Source organism: Grampus griseus (genome assembly GCF_964374135.1).
Source record: "Grampus griseus genome assembly, chromosome: 10".
In the NCBI taxonomy this organism is placed as follows: domain Eukaryota; kingdom Metazoa; phylum Chordata; class Mammalia; order Artiodactyla; family Delphinidae; genus Grampus; species Grampus griseus.
Window position 1 is genome coordinate 25,304,509 of NC_139004.1, and position 18,616 is coordinate 25,323,124.

Genomic DNA, 18,616 nt, shown 5'->3' on the forward strand with positions numbered 1-18,616 from the left:
TCTAAGTTATCCCAGGGCCCTAATTAGACCACGACCACTGGAGAGTTGGGTTCAGGTAGGCATAATAGTCAGGTGTTCCCCGTGGTTCTGACCTTAGGCATTTTGTCTTTCCACACTGGAGTCCCATGGAGCTCTCACAACCATCCTCAGATTTTCAAATATGGCCTCTGGGGTGATAATGCCAAAATCTATCTCTCGGACTTAGAGCTCTTTCCCATCCTCAGATTCACAGCCATCCCCTGCTTGCTGTGTATCTCCACCTGGAGGCTTCAAAGACACCCCAAACTCTAAATGGCCCAAACTGAATTCGTCGATGTCTGTCTTAATGGGCATCTCCATCTGACACCACACCTGCTGGAAACCCAGGGCTTACCCTTGGCTCCTCCATCTTTGTCACCCTTCCCACTCTGACCTCTGGTTATTCCTCTAGCCCTACCACTTGCCTCTTTCCAGCTCTGTGACTCAGCAACACCAAACTGCTTATAGTTCTTCCGTGTGATCTCTCATTTCTTGCCACCGCGCGTGCTCACCCCTCTGGAGTGCAGACTCTCACCACACACCCTCACCCACTTCACCTGGGTAGGTCCCAAGCCTTTACAGTGCAGCTCAGATCTCAGATGCTTCTCTCCAGGAAGCCTCCCCCGGAAAGGTCTCCCTCCCTCCCTTGGTCAGGTACTCCCTTTAGTGTTCTATCCCTCCAGTATTTACTTACATACTTACACAATGCCAGTTGCTCCTTGGGAGCAAGCATGACATTTTATTTCTTTTTGCATCACTGTTTTTTAGGACTGTTCTGATGGAGAGGGCACTCATTATTTATGCTTGTGAAATTAGCAAGTAATAGATGAGATTCCCTCCCTCATCATGTGAGTTCTTGAATCTCCTAGGAAATCTCCCTAGGTGGAAAAGAAAATATTTTTCATAGAACAAATATATTTCCCCTAAAAGAACCTAATGTCATTTATGGTTTAACTTGAACTTCTTAAGTGAATGCTGAATAAAAGAAGATCTGTACTGGAAGAAGAGAGTTTGGTCATCTGTGAATCTTTTCATCCTCGTCTTTTGAGACAATCTCTCTGCCCTTCTGACTCTGTACCAGGGATCATGTTCCAGAAAAGAATGTGTGGGTACATTTCACATTGGCGTGGTATGGTCCCCACTGGAAATTATTAGATTTCTGCTACAGTTTCTTGAAGAGGCCAGTGGGATGGTTGAAAATAAAATGCCACTTGATCATCAGTGGCAGAATCAATAAAAACCAGTTGTAACTTATGAACTATATGTAAATTATTGCAGTGAGAGGTGTTCAGATGATTGCCCTGCCTTTAATACACATTAAGGGTTGTGAGAAAATCATATCCTTTGACTTAGTTATTCCATTGCTAAGATTCTATTTTAAGAAGAAATCATGATTACTGGCAGATTTTCACAGAGATATTTAACACTGCATTCTCTATAATTTGAAAAGAGAGTGGACAAAGCCTAAATGCCAAACATTAGGGATTAAATAAATTGTGGGCTTTTCATGTGATAGAATATTATGTAACCATTAAAATCATGTTTACAAGGAGTTTTAATGACATTACAAAATGCATGTGAAAAACTGCCAAGTAAAATAAGAACTGAATGTAAAATTGCATGTTATAGGATCTAAATTATGTAAAAATGCTGAGAAATTCTGGAAGGAAATACAAATAAAAGGTTAATGGCGGTTATCTCTAGGTGGTGAGATAGTAGACAATTATTATTTTTCTTTTTCTTTCTATATTTGCATTTTCCAAATGTTTCGTGATAAACATATGTTGTAGTATTTATAGTAAAGGCAAAACACAAAAGTTTAATAACAAAAGTAGAATATATTTTCCCTAGAAGGGGAGGTAATCTTCTAAGGATTGAATAATTACCTGCTTTATGCCTGATAAATGTTTTTATGGAACATTATAAAATATCTAAAGGCAGCTTCTTTGGGAAGTGAAAATGTCACCAGGATCCTAATATAAAGGATAGAATTTGTAAGTTACCATAGTGAATCAGATTTTCATAGTTACCCTTGCTATCTTCCTTTTGTTTTCTAGCTTCTTCCTCTGCACCTGAGTCAGTTTTAAAATGGTCCCTCCCCGAAGCATGGGAAGGCATGGAGAAGGGCTGGGGAGGACACAGCGGTACCATTCCAGGCCCTGGGGATGACGTCCTGATTTTACCCAGTGAGTGAAACAATCTATGGGGTAAATAATCACAGACAGACTGAACTGGGCCAATCTAATTGGGGGTTATCTGTCATTTAAATATATTGAACAACACAATTCTTAGGAGAGAATTCTTGAAACTACTGGAAAATTTCCCTAGCCCGAGAAGAAAATGTTTTTCATACAACAGATATATTTCTTAGGACCTATTTCCATTTATGGTTTAATTTGAACTTCTTAAAGTAATACTGAATAAAAGAAGATCAGTACTGGAAAAAGAATATTTGGTCATCTGTGAAATAATAATAATGCTAATATCAAACATTTGTTGACAACTAACAATATTTGGGAATCATTCTCCATATATTAACTAGTTTAATCCTCACAATAGCTCTGCAATACAGGTAATATTATCATTCCCATTTTTACTGACAGAGAAACAGAGGTCCAAGCCTGTTAAGTTACTTGCCAAGGGCCACACAGTTTGCAATTCAGCACAACCAGGATTTTGAACCAGACGATCTGACTCCAAGTCCTTATTCTTAACCAGTCAAGTACATTTCCTTTCTAAAAGTACTAACGTAAATGAAAAGAGTGGTGGTGTTGTTTGCTTTATTTACGATGGGAAATGAAGGCAGAAAGGTTAAAACGTACTGACCACCTTCTGGGCATTGGTGGGGTGCACATGGAACTGCACAGAGAGGTGAGGACAGAGGGAGCGGGCTGACCGGTACAAACTTAAACTATTATTATCATCCCACCCCGCTATCATCCACCTCTCTCCATGGAGGATGGAACTTTTTGAATAAACAAGCTCATGAGTCATTCCTATACGGAAGGGAAAAATCTGTTCTGCCTCAGCCTTCTTTTTGATGAATGTAGCCAGTGGATTGGCCCTGGGCTATGGTTTTTCCCACTGAGCAAACTGTTTCCCCCACTGCATGCGGGAAGCAAGAGAAGCTTTTGAAGGTTGCCAAGCTTTTTGTATCCTTGGGACCTTTATACTGAGCGAGGAGCAATCTTAGCTATCTTGCTTGGCACTGCATTGACTGTATCTACTGTGTGTCCTGGTTGCTGGGGCCCCTGGCATTCTCCATCATCCTTCATTCCTTTGTTCATGGTCAGCTTGTAAGATGGACCCGAGTTCTCCGTGAAGCTGCTCTTAAAGAGCACAGATCAGTGCTCTGGAAAAAGGCGGCAGGGGGATGGGCGGGCACAGATACTGGATGTCTGAAGTATCTCCCACTTGGTCCTTCAGTATTATTGTAAAGATCAGAGAAGTTAAGATTTTTTAAATCTGCAATTATTGTTCATTATTTAGTTTTCAGTTGGAAAAATAAGGGAATGAAAACAGATTTGTAATATATAATAAATGAAGCCCTTACTTCTTGCTGCCTCTCTCCTCAAAGAAGCCCTAATTCCAGAAAATTATCTTATAGTTGCCAATGTTTTAATCTGTTCTGTTTAGTTTGGGGTCTTTCTTTTTTTTTTTTTTGTGCGGTACGCGGGCCTCTCACTGTTGTGACCTCTCCCATTGCGGAGCACAGGCTCCGGATGCGCAAGCTCAGCGGCCATGGCTCACAGGCCCAGCCGCTCCGTGGCATGTGGGATCTTCCCGGACTGGGGCACGAACCCGTGTTCCCTGCATCGGCAGGCGGACTCTCAACCACCGCGCCACCAGGGAAGCCCTAGTTTGGGGGTCTTTTGTAGGCGCTGTACTGGCTTTACTCTTCTGTTTTGATTTTTTTGGCAAACCCTGATATTTTGACCTCTGATGGACCTTGGGATTGAATTCATCTCGTCTTTCTACTTGTGGTTTTACCTTCTTGACCTTTCTGGCTGTTCTGGTTTCTTTTACTTCCTGCCTCCTCTGAAAGAAGTCAGTTTGTTCACCCAAGTCTGGCACAAAAGAGACACCGAGTACTGCTCGAATGAAGCGCATGTTCTCCATGCTGCATCCATCATTTCACACCAGAACTGAATCTTTGGATTTCACAGGATCGACCCAGTACAGCTCTCAGATTTTACAGGTCTGTGGAAAGTAATGCCTTTTCCTTTGAACAGAGTCCTAAGAATTAAGATGTTCCTGATGATGACGATGATGGTAACAGCAACTATAATTTGCGTGCTGGGTGTCTGCCATGCACTGTGCTAAGTGTTCCACATGGATCTTCTCGATCATTCCTCACAACTACTTTGATTTGGATCCTGTTGTTATCTTCCTTTCTATAGCTGAGGAATTTGGGACATAGAGAGGTTAAGTAACTTGCCCAAGTTTCTCCCAGCTAATAAGTAAAAAGGCTGCCCAGGAAAGCAGACAGTTTGATTCCAGAGCCCTAACTCTTTACCACATATATATTTTTAAAAACTCACCATTCCTACTTGCTCTGATTCACTCAAATCAGACTCCATATTATACTGAATTTATACGTCTCTACTTCCTGTTCCCATTGTTCCCTTCACTTGGAATTTAAAAAAAATTTATTGAATACCTAGCATATGTCAGATACTCTACATGAGGAATTCAATCTTGCTACATTCTCATTAGGTACATACATGTGGAGAAACTGGAGAAACTTCCCAAAGAGGTATCTGATGCCATGAACCGTTGGTAGAAGTATCTGCTTTGCATCTGGTAGCGAATATAGTTTTAATTCAAGTTAACATTCCTTTCCAATTCAATTTAACCAACAATAACTGAACAGTCACCACACCAGGTGCTCTGATCTGGTGCTCCAGAGGCAAATGGGATACAGCTGTGATCTCAAACAGCTAGTAACTTAGCTGGGTTGATAAAACACATACTAATACTTAATAATACAACAAATAGCTGTAATAAACACCAGAAGTGTTTAGAATCAAACACTTGTCCCAGGCAAGATGAAGAGAGATGACTTCAGGGAGGAAGAGGCATTTGAAGGGGACCTTGATAGATGGGATAAGAAACTGAAGGTCAGTTACGAGACACAAGGGTGTACTGGGGAGGGAGCAATGTTTTAGGAGATACAGGATGGGCTGTTGACGAGGGCAAAGCTGTGTTCACATTTGGATTCTGACATTTACCAACTGTGTGGCGTTAGACACGTTTTAAACGTTTCCGAACTTCATCTATAACGTGAGGGTTAAAATTAATATATCATCATGTTGAGGGGATTAAATGAGATAACATCAGCACACATGACTGCTGCGTGGAGTGTTGGCAATAATGGAATTATAGATGAACGCTGTGATTTTTAATGTGTCAGGTGCTCTTTTCCTTCGTTTTCCCATCTGCCTGCCCCTCTTGGCCTCTGGTATTAGCAGCACTTTGTATTTGCTTTCCAATGGCTTATTATTTAATTTTCACACCAACCTTGGGAGCTAAATAGGTAATAACTATTATTACAGTAAAAACCCATTTTTACATAATACGATTTTAATGGAACTGCTGATGTTACAAAATGAAAGTGACTGGTAAAGAAGATTTAAGTGATACTTTTGAACCTCTAATATAATTTTATGATGTTTTGTGTATTTTAATTCATTAATAAAGGAAATGTGTAGGACATTCCCATCATTATTCAAATAGACAAGCATAATTTTTCAATAAAATTCTTAGGGTAAATTGCCTATTTCCATTTTCTGGGAAATCAATTTTATGGAATGACCTCAGACCCATCCTATTCCATAAAAATAGGACTTTACTGTACTAATAAAAGATATCACTATTTTAAGTATGGTACCATTTTCCTTTGAGGCATTCTGTCTTTATAGACATTGGATTTTGAAAGCTGCAAATTCTTCTTGGTGGTATTATATGGAGTGAGCTGAAGTCATCATGGAGAATTTGCTTTTGTAGTTTAGTTTATGATAACTTTGCTTCACACAAACAAGTATATCTGATTGTCTTTGCCTCCTAAGTACTGGGAGAATTGGTCTAAATGCATTCAAGACATCTTACAGAGTGGGAACAAGTTCTATCTAATAAATCATGCAAATCGCAAACCCTCACAAATGATCCTGCTAACTTGTGCTCCAGGTTTTGTCCTGAACTGACCTGCGAGGATTTGATGCTTCCAGTTCTTTCTCTGAAGGAGTTTCAGCCATGACAGGATGACACCCTTTTCACGCAGAGCAGCTTTAATGAAAGGAAAATATGTTATAATTCCAAGTGGCAGGATTCTGTTTTGAAGGGTACAGATATGATATCATATAGCCTCCAGCATGGTTTTATTTTTGCATGTATGTGTGGTAGAATTCACTGTGTTCCATTTTCCCATATTACTTTGAACTGTCCTTATTTGAAGAGATGAATGGATAAGTACTGGGGTTTTTTTCATAATAGTTCTTCTGTTTGTTCTGATTTTCAGTACTCGGGTACTTTAAATGGCAGTGAGGCTCATCAAAGTCCTGGGATGTTCAAAGTCAACAATGTTTAACGTATTTCCTTGTTAAATTGCAAGACGTTGAGGTTGGAGATATGAGTTAAGATGACCATAAATCAGGAAATAATTTTTCTGGGGGAGGAATTTCTACAAAATGTTGAGAGTAGAGCATTACAAGCTTAATATACTTTTTTCTTACCCGAGATTATAACTGATATAGGATAAGATACAGGTAACACAGAGATTTGGCTCTGCAAAATCAGTTAGAAACCAAATACCATAAATATCAGTGTTGTCTCTTGAATAGTTTCAAAATTCTGGTCTTGTCCCATTTGGATGGGACAGAAAGTCACACAAGCCATCACCCCCATTTATTCTGGATTACTAGCAAGTGGGAAGGGGAAGTTAATTTAAACTTGAGTTACTGGGGTCCTTTGTAGGATGCATGGCATTAGTATGGTGACTGCGGGAATGTGTGTATTCTGGAAATCTATCAATATTTAACAAACCACCTAGAAACTTCATAGCTTAAAACATACGTTTTATTTTGTTCACAGTTTTGTGAGGAAGGGCTAGGCTGGGGTATTCTTGCTGGGGTCTTTCATGCATTGCCGTCGATGGTGGCTGGGCTCATCTAAAGGCCCAGCGTGGTTGGGTGGTCCAAGAGACTTCACTCATGCAGCTGATGGTTGACACTGGTTATTGGCTGGGAGTTCAGTCAGGGCAGTCAGCTAAGAGGCCTCGGTTCCTCTCCACATGGGTTTCTCTCTGGGGCTTCTTGGGCTTTCTAACAGTGTGGCAGCTGGAATCCAAGAAGGAACATCCTAAAGCAGAGTTCCCCAAGAGTGAGCAGTCCAAGAGACCTGGGTGAAAGTTGCATACCTTCCGAGCCAGCCTTAGCAGACTCAGAATATCATGACCATCACATTCTCTTGGTCAAGCAGGGCACTAAAGCCAACCCGGATACAAAGGAGGAGAATTAGGCTCTACTTTCATTGGGAAGAAGAGCAAAGAACTTGCAGCTGTCTTTAATCTACCACTGTGTATGCGTTTATTGTGTAGTGTGTGTGCATGTATGTAATTAAGAGCAGATGTACCTGACTTAATTCAAAAGGTTTGAGAGTTTTAGGGTCTGGTCAATTTGTGCTGTCTTCCCTCTCTGGGCAGACATTATTTAGATTCTGTTGGCTTACATGAGTCAGAAATTGAAGCACACCAGGAAACAGACTGGTCAAAGGATTTTAGTTTCTTTATTCTCTACTACCTACCATGCCAGGTGTTATGGTATTGCCTCTTCACTGCCTGAAAGTGGGATTCTTCAACCCTTGAACAAAATTGGGGTCCTGATCTGGGATTTCTCACCCTGAGATGGGCAATGGATGACAGTGTTTGGGCCGCAGCCTGTGTCCAAATCTCTATGTGGTGACCAGAAGCTTCTTCTTGGGGGGGAGAGGAGTGCTTTGGGGTGAGGGGAGAAGTGGAGCATGAATACGTTGAGCATTTTGTTTCCTTCAGGGCAGAAATGAAAAGTTTGCAAGGATAACCGTCAACAATTATTCTTTTACCTTATTTAGAACATGAATGGGAAAGCTATTCTTTTTTTTTTTTTTTTTTTCGGTACGCGGGCCTCTCACTGTTGTGGCCTCTCCCGTTGTGGAGCACAGGCTCCGGACGCGCAGGCACAGTGGCCATGGCTCACGGGCCCAGCTGCTCCGCGGCATGTGGGATCTTCCCGGGCCGGGGCACGAACTCGTGTCCCCTGCATCGGCAGGTGGACTCTCAACCACCGCGCCACCAGAGAAGCCCGGGAAAGCTATTCTTTACGATTATATAAGGGAAGAACAAACAAATATGATTTCAAGAGGTACTCGACACAGAAATTTTAACCAGCATTATTAGCAAATAAAAATCAACAAATAAAAAGAAAATCTGAAAACAGAGATCAAAGGACCTTTAGATACTGTATAAATCTCCTTCTAATAGGCAGTTTCTTAGAGGTGAGCACAGACCTCCGGAAACCTTGCTTCATGGTAAAGGGTGTTGAGGCCATGTCCTTCCCACGGGAAGGAAACATCAGGATCCCAAGCTCCCTGGAGCAAGTATTTCCACAGGCCTCCCCAAACAGTTCTGAAATGTTTAACTTAAACTGACTTTTTATATATCCAATATTTAAGAATGTACCATAGAAGCTTACTATTTAAGGCAATCTAAGTGCAAAATCCTTTGCAATATGGACTCCTTTGATGAAATGAATGATTGTCGAACAATTTATTTGTTGTGTTTGTGGTGTTTTTCCATGAATTTAATTGTATTAAGTAAACACCTATATATATGTAAAATATGGATACATAGAATTGTTGAGCTGGTAGGGAACTTAGTGACACTCAACTCAAATGAGCTAAGATAATGCAAGTGTTTTCTAAATTGTAGAATCCTATGAAACACATTATTATCATTGCCCAAACATATATGACATTTTGTATCAAGGATAAGAGTGGGATTTCAGTCTCCTTGTTTTCAACCCAAGTGTTGCAAATTGCCTTCTAAAATTTATAAGAAGAAACACCCTTGCTTTATTTGTTATATTTTAGATGATTTGTGTCCCTAAAATAGGTTTACATTTGAGAGACACACTGGAGGCTAGGGAGTTCCTTTTAGTTGCAATGACTGTGATTCAAACGGGTTTTTACAAATGAATAGCAGTAATGCCATAACTACCAAGCAAGACCTGTGATAGGATGTCCTTGCCAGGGGTAGACAACCAGCAGTTGAATTTTTTTTTAAAGTATTTTTACAACTGTGTATGTTTTCCCCATAAAAAGTAAATTTCAATTAAAATCACAGCAGAGATTTTCATTTCCTGCAAGTGACAAAAGGAACACAATAAAAAAATATTAAAATAAGTTGATATCCTTTCTCTAATCTCAGTTTGTCAATCTCTGCTTGACTCAGTCATGGGGCTTGTTTCTGGGCTAATTAGAACTTACTTAGCATCTTCTCTTGGGGCCCAAGACATGTAGACCCTGACACTCTTTATGGCTTGCTAACTTGCTGGAACTAATTGGAGTTTTAGTCTAATTGAGCGGATTTTCAAACTCTTTTCTGTCCTTACTCACCTGGGAAACACACTCATTGTCATAGTCCATTAGTATTAGGATCATAGCAATTTTTTAGGAGGGCACATACTTCCCCAGGGCTTGCGGATCATAATTTGGGTGGGGGGATATTGGAGTGTGAAGTGTGTAGGAGACCTAGGATTTATTTTTGGCACTTCCTGCACCTAGAGAACCACTACTTTTATAACTTTACAAACTCCTAACTCCAGTCTCCCAGAAGTGTGACCCTTCTGGGAACTTTGGGTTCTAGCCTGAGAGGAACCTAACAGGTATACCTGTAAAACACCTCTGGTGCGTTTCTTCCATTGACTTAGGTGTGATTCCTTTGCTACTATAACAACTTCTTTCTCCATGTGCAGTTTAAAACTAATTTTTAAAGGAGTTATGTGTTATTTTCCTTAGGACCATCACAGTACAAACTATAAGATTCCTAGTAGCAATAAATGCATTGGTGGTTGCTATGGAAAAATACAAGTATGTGTCATAAACTTGATAAGAAAGGAGAATTGGCAGGACCTGGCATTTTATTAACTGTGAAGGGTAAAGGAGAATGAGGCTGAAAAGATGACTCAGGAGTTTGGGAAGGAAGCCAGTTGGGAATCTGGATTTAGATTTGGTAATCCTCGAAGAGTTGACTAAGGAAGCCTTGGAGATTGAACTAGGGTTAGAGCCAGCATGGGAGCCAATAGAGAGATGCAAGGAGGGGGTAGGCGACAACATCTTGGAGGAAATTCTAATTTAAATGACAGGAAGAGAACCCAGAGAAGGAGCAATCATGAAACCAGGAGGAGAAGTCAGACAACAGAAGGCAAGAAAAGAGTGATACCGAGGTGGTGGAGGTGGTTCATAGTAAACATTCCATGGAGGACCAGGAGGGTGGTAGTTTAGAAACTGCCTGAGAGAAAACTGTATACTCTCTGCAGGCTCCTACAAATCAAATGCAGAATCTAATGCTTGTCTTGGCTTATTGTTTAACACATCTGTATTGGATCTCTATAAAAACCCTGGTAGAGATCAATGCCTTAAGGATCTCCATATTATTTTAAGGTTATATTCCATTTATAGTTATTATAAAATATTTGGCTATGTTCCCTGTGTTATAAAATATATCCTTGTAGCTTTTTTTGTACATAATAGTTTGAATCTTTTACTCCCCTACCCCTACATTACCCCTCCCCTCTTCCCTCTCCCCACTGGTAACCATTAGTTTGTTCTCTATACCTATGAGTCTGCTTCTTTTTTTTTAAATTGTATTCACTAGTTTGTTGTATTTTTTAGATTCCACATATAAGTGATATCATATAGTATTTATCTTCCTTTGACTTATTTCACTTAGCATAATGTTCTCCAGGTCCATCTATGTTGCCGCAAATGGCAAAATTTCATTCTTTTTTATGGCTGAATAGTATTCCGTTGTGTGTGTGTGTGTGTGTGTGTGTGTGTGTGTGTGTGTATGCCACATCTTTATCCATTCATCTGCTGATGGACACTTAGGTTGCTCCGTATCTTGGTAATTGTAAATAATGCTGCTATGAACATTGGGGTGCATGTATCTTTTCAAATTAGTGGTTTTGTTTTTTGTTTTTGGATATATATCCAGGAGTGGAATCGCTGGGTCATATGGTAGTTCCATTTTTAGTTTTTTGAGAAACCTCCATACTATTTTTCACAGCGGCTTCACCAATTTACTTTCCCACCAACTGTGTATGAGGGTTCCCTTTCCTCCACAAGGGAGAAAGTTAAAAGAAAGAAAATTTAAAAAAATTTAAAACAATTACTCCCTGGTGAGACCGCAGCACTTCTAGGGTGGTGGCCCGGTTGTCCCTAGCCACTCTCTTTCTAGAGTACTGCCAAATGTTCTAAATAAATAGGTCATATAATAGGCTTAGTCCAACAGAACTGGTCAATTTGTATAGCTCAGTCAGTTTGGGAGAATAGAATAGACTTAGGCTATCTTCTCTAAGATATCATTGTCATTTCCTAAAGGGGTACAATATTACAAAAATATAAATCAACACAATAAATACATTTTTTATAAAAATGTAGAAGATTGTATATAATTGTTACAATGAGTTCAATTCTGGAGGTCAGAAGGTCATATTGAAGGTCTTTTTTTTTTTTTTCTTTGCGGTACGTGGGCCTCTCACTGTTGTGGCCTCTCCTGTTGCAGAGCACAGGCTCTGGACGCGCAGGCTCAGCGGCCATGGCTCACGGGCCCAGCCGCCCTGCGGCATGTGGGATCTTCCCGGACTGGGGCACAAACCCGTGTCCCCTGCATTGGAAGGCGGACTCTCAACCACTGCGCCACCAGGGAAGCCTTGAAGGTCATATTTTAAACAGCCAGTAGTAGTCCATCAGAGTACATTGGTGAAGTCCTTTCAAATTCAGAATACTGAAAGCAGCATCCAGAGATTTTGATATTTATTTTGGGATGTTGACCTTAGGAGCTAATCTCTTTAAAGTCATTAGTAAATAGAGTGACCAACTACTCTGATTTATACAGAACTGAGGAGTTTCCTGGGACACATGACTTTTAGTGATAAAACCTGGAAAGTTCAAGGCACACCAGCACGAGTTGGTCACCCTACTAAGAAATCACCTTTCAAGCTCTTACCGACCTCATAGTCTGTGATCTGCACTGCAACAGATTTGCTGAGAATTAATGAAACTTTTCCTTGACGTTAATGCAGAAACCTATATTTTACCTCATGTTGTTCCCCTAAGAAATTTGTCTCATGGAATTAATATTCTTTGAGGAGACACAGGCATTTCTTACAAGAGAAGGGGACCTGAGTGACTGCATATGTATTTTACCCTCCTGGTTGGGGCCAGGGAAGTTTGAGCCAAGTAAGGAACAGCTGCCCATGGGGCCCTTAATCTAGAGCAGGGCTTTTTTCACTTGCTCTAATTGAATTACTTCTTTTTCACTTTACTTTATGGTTTGTTTTCCATGCAGATATTCTCAGAATGTTGAATTAAATAATTCATGATTTCCCAATTATTGGTTTAGGTACAGTTGGCATTTCTTGAATTGATTATACTTTCTTGAGGGAGCTTTTGGAGTCTCTTCATATGTAGAGCTTTAAAGATAAGAAGTTTGCCCATGAGAGGTACAGCCCGGCCAGCAGGGGCGGGGCTAACACAGTGGTTCACTGTTGATCCTTGGGGGTCACCACCCTTTCACACAACCCAGGGGCTCTGAACTTCTCGTGTGCCCTAGGTCCCTTTGGCAGTCTAGTGAAGCCTAGATCCATTCTCAGAATAATATTTTTAATGCATAAAATAAAATAGGATGATAAAAGAAGCCAGTTGTATTGATCTAGCTATCAAAATACTAAAAACCAAATTTGTGGTATACTAATATATATGCTTCTTTATTAGCACATTAAATAACGGTATCTAGTTCTGGTTCTAATTATTATCGTAACGTCCATGTTGTTGTTGTTGTAGATATTCTTTGAAAAATGCTGCCATAAATTCCTTCTCTCCCTGTAAGTGTGTGCTATTCCTCCCCTGGAGAAGTGGGGGCTCACTCCCTTTCTTTTGAATGTGAGTCTGCCTTCCTGACTTGCTTGACCAATAGAATATAGTAGAAGTGATGTTCTGGGACTTTCAGGCTTAGGTCACAAGAACACTTGCATAAGAAGACCATTTTGCCTGGATGTCTTTCTTGCTCTTGGGATGCTCCCTTTTGGGATGCAGCCCTCAGGCTATGGGAACCCCAAATCCTATGGAGGCCCTGTGTTTTTCACACTGCTTGGCAGCCCAGATGAACTCTAGCTGGTAGCCAACATCAGTTTCCAGCCATGTAAGTTATCTGTCTTGGACATCCAGACCAGTTGAGCCCAGTAATGGGGTCTTGCTGGTAACTCTGTCTTTTTCCCCCTTACTTGAAAACGCATTAAAAATCTCTTATTTTACCCTTATGTCAGTGTTTCTCAGAATTTCTTATGTGTATTCAGGAATGCTCCCTTAGAAGGCGGATTCCTACATTCAGTTCATTAGGATCTACATGGGCCCTGAGGAGTCCTTGGCCTTCACACTATCCAGGGAGTGAAAGTGGTTAAAACTCCTCTTCAAAGTGAGCATTATAAACTAATAAAATTAAGAATTGCTGTAGAGAGACTTCCCTGGTGGTGCAGTGGTTAAGAATCCACCTGCCAATGCAGGGGACACGGGTTCCAGCCCTGGTCTGGGAAGATCCCACATGCTGTGGAGCAACTAAGCCCATGAGCCACAACTACTGAAACCCTCATGCCTGGAGCCCATGCTGTCAACAAGAGAAGCTACTGCAATGAGAAGTCTGTGCACCGTAATGAAGAGTAGCCCCTGCTCACCACAACTAGAGAAAGACCGCGCAGCAATGAAGATCCAATGCAGCCAAAAATAAATAAATAAATAAAAAGAATTACTGTAGAAAACATACAGAGAGTTATGAAAGCATATACCTGAGGACCTGGACTGTAATGACATGAATCTAATTAGGTAAACCATACTGTAAGGCTAAAACAGTCATGTAGATGTTACCTATTACTAACGGTAAGTTTACCCAGAATTTCTCAAATTGTTTCCTATGAAATTAGCTCTTTATAAGCATCCCATGTAAGAAAGATAACGATGTCAAATGAGTTTGGGAAATTTGGGACTAAACAGAAAAATAATTTCTTTGCTTCTGTTCTTTTCAAAGCCCTTTATATGATAATATGGATTGTGTAATTTCCAGGGGGATATAGTATGTGCTGTTTCTCCAGGATGTTTAACCAGGTAACCCTTTTATTCACAGAGCAGCTCATGACGCCAAGATTTTAGGGAAACACTCTGAGTACAACGTACTCTCACACTTAACATTTGCTACCACTCCATGAGGTTAGGCATCAGTTGTATTAGGTAAGATTAGGTCTTCTGTGAGTAACAAAGACCTGAAAAAGAGAAATTTCTATCTCTCTTATGTCTGTTCTGTGGTGTCAGGAACTTGGACTCTATTTGCTCCATTATGTGCTGTTTCCATTCCCAAAGTTACTCTGTGGTCCAAGATGTCGGCTGGAGCTCTAGCCATTGCAACCACATTCTAGGCAGCAGGAATTAGGAAGGATTCCACCTCTAAGTCACACTTGACACCACTTCTTACATCTTATTGGCCAAAACTTGCCCGAATGGCCATAACTAATGGGAAAGGAGACTGGGAAATGTAATCTTTTGACTAGGTGACAATGTATTCAGCTAAAACTTGGAGTTCTTGTGACTAAGGGAAAAGAAAAAAGATACTGGGAGACAACTAGTGGTCTCTGCCACAATTATATCTCATTTTATAACTGAGGAAAATGGGACCCAAAAGGGGTATCCAAGAAAGAGTTTAGAGATCATGGAGACAGCACAGATTCAAATCTAGGCCTCCAGATTCCTTGAGTGTGTTTAGTTCATTACACTATCCCTATTTAATCATGTGGGAGGGATCAGAATAGAGCCCTTCAAAGGCTGTGATCTAAAGGGTCATGGTGATATAAACAGATACACCACCATAAAGCATATTTTAAGAGAAAGTTAGGAATATCTGTTTCTTAGAGGTATATTCCCATATTTGAAAATTAATAGCATTTAATAAACAAAAACCTGTAGGTGAGATATGACTGCTTTTTGCTACAGATGTGTTGTTAAGACCAGGATCCTGTTTGTCAGGCTGCTGTGTACTCCTAGGGCCTGCTCTGTGTTGAATGGCTTGTCCTCACTTTCTTGCATTTGTCACATCAGTGATGCCTTGTGAGCCCTGGATCCTGTCTGAAGCCATCTGTTTGCCTCACTTTATTTACATGATAACATTGCCTGATGGCAAGTTAGTGTCTGGATAAAAAAACATTGCTCTTACCTGGATTGAGCTGGGTTTTTGTCTGGTTTAAGGACAGTCGGATAGCCCCTCTGACTGCATTTCTCAGGCGGCAGTAGTGTGTGGAGGGTTTGCACAGAGGTGGTGAGCTTGCTGCACTGTGCCAGGATCGGCTGGGCTGTGCTCACAGGTGCAAAAGGCGGGCGTCACCCTGCTGTCTTCCAGCACGTGATGAGTACCAACAGGAGCTTCGCATCTTTGTGTTCCTATGGTCCATGATAGCTCTGGAACAGAGGAGGTGCTCTCTGTGTTTTTGTTAAATGAATGAATGAACAGTGAACTGGATGGAATGCTGATGAATCCCGGACACTCTCTTCCACTCATATTGATGGCATCCTTGCTGGACTTGCAGTGGGTCAGCAGGAATGATTGTTGTTGGCATAGTGAGGCTGGATGCCTTGGGGTGGTTGCTGTAATACCATATTAGTGTTTACTAACTATAGTAAGAGTCCTGTTTATTTGGACTGTGCTGTGTATGGTACATATCATTCTATATGTATATCACTTCAGATGTTTTAAAAATTAAGTGACAACATATAAAATTAGAAATTTGACTTCAGAACCTATTTTGTTTTGAGAATAGGTTAACCTTTTTGGAAACCTGAAAAACCTAAGTGTCAAAAGCAGCAAGTTTCAATTTTCCGAAGGCCTTGGTCTTGGGTATAGAATATTGTAGAATATCCCAGGGGCTCCCCAAGGCCTTTAGGGTAAATCTCCACGTCATTGATTTGGACCACAGAGTCCTTTGTGATCTGGCCTCGTTGCCCAGCTCTTCCCTGTGCGCCCTGCCGACCAGTCGCACGCGTCTACTTACTGTTTTCGGACGGAGGCGGCGCTTTCTCCTCTCCGCTCATTTATACTTGCCATTCTCTCTGCCTGGAACTTGCCCCACCATCCTTCCCACTTCTCCCACCCTAACCCTCTGACAGTTCCTACTTTCTGTCTTTGAACACTCAACTTAGTGTCACCTCTTCCAGAAAGTGTCCCTGAATCCCGTTTGATGTAGTTCTCTTTCTTCTGTGTTCCTACAACACCTTGGGCCTATTTCCATCCTATTTCCTTATTCTGTAATTATTATTTACGTTTATGTTGCCTTGAGGACAGAGGCCCTATCTTATTCAACTTATCCCAGTGGAAAACACAAGATTTGGCGTGGAGCCGAGACTCCATAAATGCTAGAGTGAGTAAAGGAGAGTGAGAGGCAGGTACTGCCTAGTCGGTTCCTGCGTAAGTGTTTCTAGGGGTTCTGGAAGCTGAAGGGAGAGCTGTTACTGTCACTCTGAGAATCTTTGCACACTAGGGATGGGTGGAGGGTGGTGAGACCCTAAGAACCTTAGCAACTGACTAGCAGGTGCTGACCTTGTTGGGGAGCCCTGGTGGCCCGCCGCAGAACCTGGCCTGGGAATCATTCAATGCCAGCATTTATTCAGGTTCCTTGGGCCAGAAACTTACTCTCTGTGAGTTGTGCTTCCCACAGCTAAGAGGATGCTCTGTGCAAGAGAGCGCAGGCTCCTTCTTTTTTTTTTTTTTTTTTTTTTTTTTTGCGGTACGTGGGCCTCTCACTGCTGTGGCCTCTCCCGTTGCGGAGCACAGGCTCCGGACGCGCAGGCTCGGCGGCCATGGCTCACGGGCCCAGCCGCTCCGCGGCATGTGGGATCTTCCCGGACTGGGGCACGAACCCGTGTCCCCTGCATCGGCAGGCGGACTCTCAACCACTGTGCCACCAGGGAAGCCCCAGGCTCATTCCTTTTGCCAATGGAGTTCTCCGAACTCTTGTGTTCCCAGTGGCTTTCCCTTCTCCCCTGCTGAGCTGGTGGCCTTCGCTCAAGCTCCTCCCCGCACCTTGCACCGGAGCCTGATGTTCCTCCCGTGGGTCAGCACCTGAGGATCTGCTGGGCCTGGCGTGGCTTGCTGAGCAGGAGCTGTGAGCTCTCTGGGGACTTAACTGCCTCCCCAGCCCGCAGGCCCGCCCTGGCTTAGCACCTGGGTGGATGACACACCTCCTGTGGTGTTAGCTAGAGCAGCTTGGGGATCTTCTGCTTGCTGGGAAATTGTTTCAGAGGTTACCTTTTCTCATTTGCATAGCGTGGACGCACCTGGTTTTGTTTGTTTTCTTTTTTTGGTGAAACTATAAAAGGAAGAGGGTAAACGAGAAAACATCAGCGCCTGCTTAGAGCTATGACACTGGCTACTGCAAAGGGACCCAAGTGCTGCTGTTTGACTAGTTCAGGTCTGAATCGTAGCACTAGTGAGGAAATCATTGTAACTGAGGGAATCTTTGGAGTGGTGCAGTATGTCTTTTTGGCTCCGGGTGTGTGTACCTGGTGTGTATTTAACGATATCTTAAGAGTCTGAATGAATTAAAAAGGCTTCTCACACTTCTTAAATTATTTCATTCATCAGAGAAGGCTTCCGGCAGAGCAGCCCAGTAGTTCAAGTGGAAAGGGAAGGAAACAGTTAAAGGGTTTTAAACTGCTAAAGAGGGCTTTTCTGTTTTTCTGGGAAGGCAGCAGTTTGCATGGAAATCACAGCTTTTATACATTAAGTATGGTTATGAGTCTCTTCTCTTAAGCTGTGTGAGAAATGTGGACTTTTTTCCCCAAGGGAAAAGGAGAACTAGGACCAAAGGGGCATGTAGCTTCGTGCCAAGGTCTTTCAGGTAACAAAGAAAAGGGAGAGACTTGTTGGTACTTGGAAAATAGAGTATTTTATTGGTAAATAGTTTTTGCCATAGCATGCTTAATTCAAGCCCCACTCAGAGAGGAAAACTTTAGCCACAATTTTTGGCAACTCTACGATTTTAGTATCTTTTCTTCTCCCATCCAAATTCCACCATATTCCATCACAGGCAAACCCAAATCACACTGCGTAATAAGGACCATTCCAGCACTTCAGTGCCAAGTGCTGGCCTTGCCACAAGGTCCCACATTACTTGAATGTTAGTAGTCAGAGAGGCTGGGTTAAAATCAGAAGGCCGTAAAATATTATCAGCAAGAAATGATGCAAGAAATAGCAGAAGTATTCAAATTTAATTTTCTGAGCCAAAAAAAGGAATACATTATGTACATA

At 41.7% G+C, this 18,616-nt stretch overlaps 1 protein-coding gene across 2 annotated transcripts in view; it reads left to right on the forward strand.

Annotated features, from left to right (window-relative positions):
* The window catches only part of PKHD1 (PKHD1 ciliary IPT domain containing fibrocystin/polyductin), a gene marked incomplete at both ends in the record, with an annotated part of 425,783 nt that overhangs the window by 238,141 nt on the left and 169,026 nt on the right, over positions 1 to 18,616 (forward strand). For both annotated transcript variants that reach the window (XM_082663569.1, XM_082663570.1), the window contains one exon: positions 2,076 to 2,204. In XM_082663569.1, coding sequence (XP_082519695.1) covers positions 2,076 to 2,204 — 129 coding nt within the window. The remainder of the gene's footprint in view (positions 1 to 2,075; positions 2,205 to 18,616) is intronic.